At 37.3% G+C, this 7,004-nt stretch overlaps 1 protein-coding gene across 4 annotated transcripts in view; it reads right to left on the bottom strand.

Annotated features, from left to right (window-relative positions):
* Positions 1-431: 431 nt before the first annotated feature.
* The window catches only part of CTNNA1 (catenin alpha 1), a 200,290-nt gene continuing 193,717 nt past the window's right edge, over positions 432-7,004 (bottom strand). For all 4 annotated transcript variants that reach the window (XM_067566787.1, XM_067566788.1, XM_067566789.1 and 1 more), the window contains exons 17-18: positions 5,618-5,752; positions 432-1,624 (exon numbers count right to left, since the gene is read on the bottom strand). In XM_067566787.1, coding sequence (XP_067422888.1) covers positions 1,337-1,624; positions 5,618-5,752 — 423 coding nt within the window. In that variant the 3' untranslated portion in view covers positions 432-1,336. The remainder of the gene's footprint in view (positions 1,625-5,617; positions 5,753-7,004) is intronic.

Genomic DNA, 7,004 nt, shown 5'->3' with positions numbered 1-7,004 from the left:
GATTTATTTTAAAAACTGTAGTAAATTGTAAAGATGAGCAAGGTAAATCAAGCCATATCTTCTTAACACAGAAGCAATTGGCTCTGTAAAATTTAAATACAATCAAAATGTTTAAATGCAGGACAAGTCATTTTCCTCTTTTAAAAGTGTGCTTTTAAGTACAGCAAAGTAAACTCTGACCTGCACAATTCACTAACTTCTAAAAAAACCAAATTCATAAAATTTAAATAAGACAGCAAAATTATACCTTGTAGCTAAAGTTATCACAAATAATGTAAAGTCTAAATTGTAGCCTGAATAAACACTATTTGCTGGGTTTCTTTGCAAGCCCAAGGCAGGATGCATAGCAATTATCAGAAATGAGTACAATGATGAATTTGCATTTGAATGCTAGGGGAGAAAATGCTAAATTTACAGCACGACAACACACCAGCTGATAAAGCAACTTTATTAGTGTCCTGTGGCAAAGTACATTAGTAATCTGTAACCAAGCATTAAAATTCTCATTTTGTGCTATAAAAAAAGTAATCAGTTTTCTCCACGATGCATATGTTTTACTGAATTTCTTATGGGTTCTGCTCCTGGAGAGACATACATGAAAAACCCTTAACAAAAGGCCTACTGCAAAGTAACCAGAAAATACTTTACTCTCAAAATGCTTAAATGGGCATGACTCACCATTTTCTGTCAAATAGCTTTAAAACCCACAGCTCAAGTAGTGTCTTGGAAAACAGCAATTTTAAACAAATGCAACAAAAAGCTCTATTCCAAATTAAAGAAAAAATCAAACCCACTAAGTCTTACTTTCCGAGATGTTTTTCCACTACTGCCTTACTGTACAAGAAAGCACAGCTAACACCTGCTATTATCATACTCACTTTAACACACAAAGCTTATCCCCTACACAAACCATGTGTGAATACACAAATACATCCATCAGTAATTTAATTCATTCTTTGAGTGATGTTTCCTTTTTGATCACAATGTAAAACTGCAGTCATTGAAAGGCATAACATGATTCAACTAAAGTTAATGATTAGTGTTACTGTAAGATTCTTTGGTTATGGGATATATTTTAAGCAGGGTTATACAAAATAATTGTCACCTAGAAATATGCCCCTGAAATCTAAAAGCAACCTAATATTAAAACATTTGCAGACTGAGGTTGTATTGATAGGATTTATAAATTTGAGTATTTCCCCATGAAATCTAAACAAAGTTATCAAAATTATATTAAGTAAATACATTTTAATGAATAGTAAACTTTTGAAATCCTTAGAATATTAAAAGTAAAGTTCTGGAAGTAGCAGTAGTGGACTAAAGGAAAAACTTTTCTTTAAATACTCTCCATTGCCTTGAACTCGCTGAGAGCCTGCACAGGATTAACATGCTTCTTCTGGGATGCTCTTTTGATTTTGGTTTGAGTTTCATCCTGTTTCTCTCTCTTGACCAGAGGTTTCTTCTCTGGAGCCTTCATTTTCCAAGACACAGCAGGAAGATTCAGAGAAGCCATTCCCTGGGACTTTTGGTATTTAGTAGATGCCACATAGGAAGCCTTCACAGTTTGCACCACTGCATTCATCAGGTTCTTTGCAGCCTGGATCAGAGACATAGCACTGTCCACCTACAATAGATATCATAATCATCACCTGTTTTTGGCAATGCCCATGGCGTGCTATGCATGGTAAAAACTAGGCAAATGCAAGATGCTTCAGAAGGCTTTGTGACACTAGAATATTTTAATCCTCCTGTTAAAGTAACCCTAATCAGGATTTCCAAAAATGATGCTATGTTTTCTGACTCTTTGTGGTAAGAAAATGACTCATGCCATTAGAAGAATAAGCAGTATTTTTGTGCACTCAGTGGTGCCTTTTCCATATTTATCACTATTTAAAATATTTGTATTCAGCCGTTTGCTGTTATAGCCTTGTGGCTGTCCTAATACATCAGCTTCCACATCAATTAAATGTATTATAGCTATGATAATATCTTAATAATTGATTAATAAATTTGTAAGTCACACTGGACATCAAATCACATTAAGAGAAAGGGACTATTAAGCAATTTCAGCCAGTGCTGAAGTCCATGCAAGCAGGATTAAAGTGAGGAAAGCTGCACTAGAGAAAAAGTTCTTTTAGAAAAAAGAAAAGCTGAAGGATAAAAATATACTGTGGGAGCCAAACTTCAGCTCCTGCCAAGTTTCCAATATGGAGATGAACCAGCAGAGCAAGAGGGCCACACCCAATGTGCACAAAATTGAGCAGATTATGTCAACTGTCCTCCTCTTTCATATGGGGGTGTGGGTTACAGAGACTACAGATGCCAGCAAGCAATGCTGCAGCTCAGATTGGTACGGCATGAAAGATTACATGCTAAGTCTCAAGTTTCAGCGGGATGCATCTCAATATCAATGGTAATAGACTGAGGCCGCCTTTGTGTTGTAAAATTTGGCCACCCAAATGTACCTGGCAATTTTTATTTATGGAAAAAAAGGAGAACTGAAGGAGAGGAAAGGAACTCTGCTTCTCTATTGCTCATGCCAAGATTCTTTTTAAAAAGAGAAGTTGAGAGGGAAGGGCAGTCTGAAGGAACTGTTTTCATAGTAAGCAGGGGCAGAATGAAGAACATGCAAAAATGAAAAGGAGAAAGCAGACAGTGGGACATATGAGAGCTGAACTGGGGGGTAGGAGGGGATGAGAGCTGAACTAGGGCAGGAAGCTGGGCAAATGTCTGAGCACGATCTAGGACATGAAGATTGTGCGCAACAAGGCAGACCAGTACCTCACAGTCTTGCTGAAATAATGGCTTATCCTCTCCAATTCTGCAATACTAGTAGGAGTCTACTTTGGGCCCAACACTGTATGGATTATGCTTCTGTGCTATAATAACACTCAATGCCATTTTAAAACAAAATATTTTAAGTCTACTTCATTGCCACAAGTGCCCATACATTATAACAAAAAGAAATACATTTGAGAGTTCACATGCATAAACCCATGAGCAAACTAACAGTCTGATTGATTGGGACACTCAGAACAGGCTGCAGACCATATAATTTTCACCTTCAGGACATTACTGATCTTTAGTGACCCTTTTTAAATTTCCATTCTTACTGAAAAAGCCTGAGTATCAAGCATGTAGCATACCAGGTCTTCTTGTTTAGCAGTGCAGTGGGCTGCCAGCTGATGTTTTCACCTCCTGGTAAATTACTAAATTTTTATTAACTGGTTGGCACAGCCAGTCTTGGGTGTATGCAGTTGCACTATGTACTTCCTTTTCATTCTAGTCAAACTGTTAGCAAACTGGCGCACTAAGCAATTCTTGGAATCTTTGAAAATAAAGACTGTCCTGGCTTTGAAAGCAACCTGTTCATTGGTTAATATGACATCACATCTGCATCTGGCCAGCTACATCAAGCACATGCCCATGAAAGGGCACTCTGAGAGCACAGATCTCAAGATCCCTAGAACTCAAGACATTTTAGGTTTATTTTAAAAAATGCATCTAAAGAAGGTTTCAGCAGTTGGCCTCTAACGAGAGCTGCAGATTCACTAAGTGGATTATTTCAGGGAGCTGCTAACTGCAAAATGGCTATTTCTTTTTCAGAGAGCCTGCTGTTCTCAGGGTGTGTGTTTTTTTTTTTTTTTTTTTTATATCACAGCTTTTCAAAAGACACTGTTTTGGGGTCCTAGAATGATCTGCAGCAGTTTTTTGCCTGCATGATGCAGAAGTGCTATGAGTACTTCACACTCCCCCTATGATTTACATATACCAGTATGCTTGGTGCTTTACAGATTAAGGCAATCCTTGCCCCAGGAAGTTTACAATTTGGTAGTTTAATGACCAGATCTTAATGACAAGTCTGTGCTAGGCCCTGGTGTGTTCTCCATCAGTCAGTCAATTTAATCTGCCTTTCTTAACCTGACCATCAATTTGGAAAATATATTTTTATTTCACTGCTCTTTACAGAATTCTCCACCCTGTGAAGAAATCGGTATTGTGCAGAACACGTGGGAGGGAAACAGCTAAATTCCTGATTTTTTCTGCCAGGTTCTCTTTGCCATAGTTCATTCTAGTTGTTCAGTGATGCTTTGCCATATTCTTGCTAACAAATTGTGTGTTTTTATTTCAGGATACAAACTGTTAATATTTTTAAAGACAGAGTGCCCAATTCAATGGTAGGCAGTGGACAATCTTGTACAGCAGAGATTTTCATCCAGTAATCTGCTAGAGAGAGGCCAAAAAGTCTTGACAACATTTAGCCCTGTTCTTATTCAATGAACGCATATTAAAAATAAGAAGTCTATAGTAACAGTGCTAGGCTACTGATATGAACTAATTTATGGCAGAAGGATATGTAAATTAAAAAGGCATTTTATAATCACAGTACAACCCTAGAGCATGTTATTGTATAATGACATATCCAGTATTTGGACACCACAATGCCTTCAGCCTCACAGATAACAGGCATGCAACACAATATACAGCAACACATGCTCTGCCGCATCTTACTGCTCGGTTTCTCACTTCTGGCACTTTGAGCATGTCCTGTTGCCAGTAATGGGAGGGTGGCAGAGAAGTCCTTCTCTGGCATGAAGGTGCTAACATTATGTAAAAAGTATGTTTCTTTGCCACAACTGTGTCTATTACATTTTGTTTCACATTTTGCTCAGTTATACCAATTATGCAGCACTAACTATTCCTTCCAGCAGCCACTTGTCAGTGAAAGAGCAGTAAACGGAGAAATTGTACAAGATACTTGTACAAATGAGAAACTATTCAAAGGTTTCTAACATATGGAACATCTTAGGAAAGATCAGATTTTATATTTACTTCTAATGACTCAACTGTGAGCACTGAGCTACCAATCACTTTGGTCCCCTCCATATACTAAACCCTGCACTTAACCCACCAGAATCATCAACTGGTCATTACTGCTTTCAACCAATTAGAACATAAGTGACTACTAAATTCCTGAATTCTTTTGCCATGCTCTGATTATTTATCAGTTTCCCTCCTATGTAAATCTACAGGATGCAGATTATTGTAAGTGAGAAAAAAATCTGTGAAGTATAATGAAGACAAGAATGCATCTGCTAAATTGATGGTAGGAGTAAGGAATGAGGCTGGCCCAACAGCAGCTTTCAGCTGTCACCAAACAGAGGAGCAACTAAAAACAGCTGCACTTCAGGGCAGTTATTTTGAAATATAAATACCCCTAAAGACTTAGAACACCAACTGCCCAACATGTACAAAATCTCTATGAAAACATGGGGTAGATTAAGAAATATACATAAAATTATGCTGATTAAGATGATATAATCCCACAGTATGTAAACTCAATAACCTGTGAAAAAGTGGTAGAATATTACAAACCTATAGTGAAATTTCTTGCTGAGGGTTACTATCTACTAATGAAAGCTGAAAAGTAGTTTGAAGATTATTAAGATGCTGATTCTGCCTTCAAAAGGAGACAGTTATAAAAGGTTTTAAAGTTTGGACATAAACCCATGTACCTTTAATTTTATCTATATGCCTTAACGCAAAAGCTTAAACTGGGAAAACTGTTCAACCTGGAAAGAAAAACATGAAATGGAAATAACCAGATCTTACATACCCCAGAGACTACCAGTTCTCCTCCAAGGTTCTGAACTTCTGCCTTAACTTTGCTACAGATGTTCAGCTGATGGCAGTATAAAGCAATACGCTGTAGGTAGGCAAGAAGGTCTTGTTTGCAGGCAGAATCTGGGCACTGAAAACAGAAAAAACTTTTCCTTCAGAATTTTGAAAAGCAAGAATCTTTAAAGCTAACTACCCTGATCATCAGTAAATCCAAAAAAAAGCTTAAGTTGTTCAGCTATGTATCTATCATGATGAATACATTCAATTTATGTATTTACAGACATCTAGCTATCTATTTTCACTGACAAAGCAGTATGAAAAAAATAAGTGAATAAAGGAACAGTGCAGTAACCAATGACCATATACAAAATGGAATAAACATTTGTAACAGCTGTACAACAGTTCCGACATACCACTAGCTCCATACAATATTTCTAGGATTTTAAAACAAATTATAATTCTGAAGAATTTCTTGCATTTGAGTTCAAAACCCTTATTTAAGCCTAGGTTAACCAGCAGCAAAACTTGTGTTTATATGTCATTAAAAATTAGTATCTGCTAAATGTTGAGATTCCTCGGATGAGAAGAGTCATTGAAATACAAGAGAGGTAAATCCATTGTGCAATTTAAAAATGTGTTCTCAAAAAGCGGCACCAGGAGAGAGGACTTTCACATATTTGCTCTGCCACTGGCCTTGCTGTGAGACCTTGGGCAAATGTCCTAGTCTTTCTACATCTGTTTTGCTAACAGGTATAGTATTAGCACACCTCATGGATATTGAAGCTGTATTTGTGAAGTACTGATACAGCACTTTGCATCCTAGGATCTCAATTTAGGACTTGTATACTCTACTTGCAACTCTTACTCAAGAATAGTGTCTTTGTGCCTCAGACGCTGACTCCATTTTCAATGAAATGCTTGCACTAGTGAATAATGATTCCTGTAATTCTGTAACTCCTCTTAAACAGTATTTCCAACAGAATAGATATGTGGTCCTGACTACCTCAATCCTCTTATGAGTGTGGCAACTAGACCTGATAAGGTGTGGAAGTGCTTCAGCAAATGCTCTTGTACTGAGTCATATAGATCTAAATATTTTAGCTGTGTAATAAACTGACTACATAGCTACACAGTACTGCCACAGAGAAGCCCATTTGCTCAGCCCTTGGTGTGCACTGTGGAGACAGAGTGGAAGGAGAGCAAGGTGGTAATATGTTCAACAGCCTTAAAGAGTCAGAATATAAATTGGAGTGCTCTGGTGTTTCTCAGCTGTATTCCCATATAAAAAACAGAGGAGCCCATCTGAGTGACAGTCACAGTCCACAATATACTTCTTCATCTCAAATGTGCAGAGTATATGCACACTAAAATCACCTACTAAA

Source organism: Emydura macquarii, unplaced genomic scaffold, assembly GCF_026122565.2.
Source record: "Emydura macquarii macquarii isolate MOO-44397 ecotype Brisbane River unplaced genomic scaffold, CSIRO-AGI_Emac_v2 contig_2768, whole genome shotgun sequence".
Classification (NCBI taxonomy): domain Eukaryota; kingdom Metazoa; phylum Chordata; order Testudines; family Chelidae; genus Emydura; species Emydura macquarii.
The sequence above is the reverse complement of the archived record's forward strand: the minus strand, read 5'-3'. Positions and strand labels throughout refer to the sequence as shown.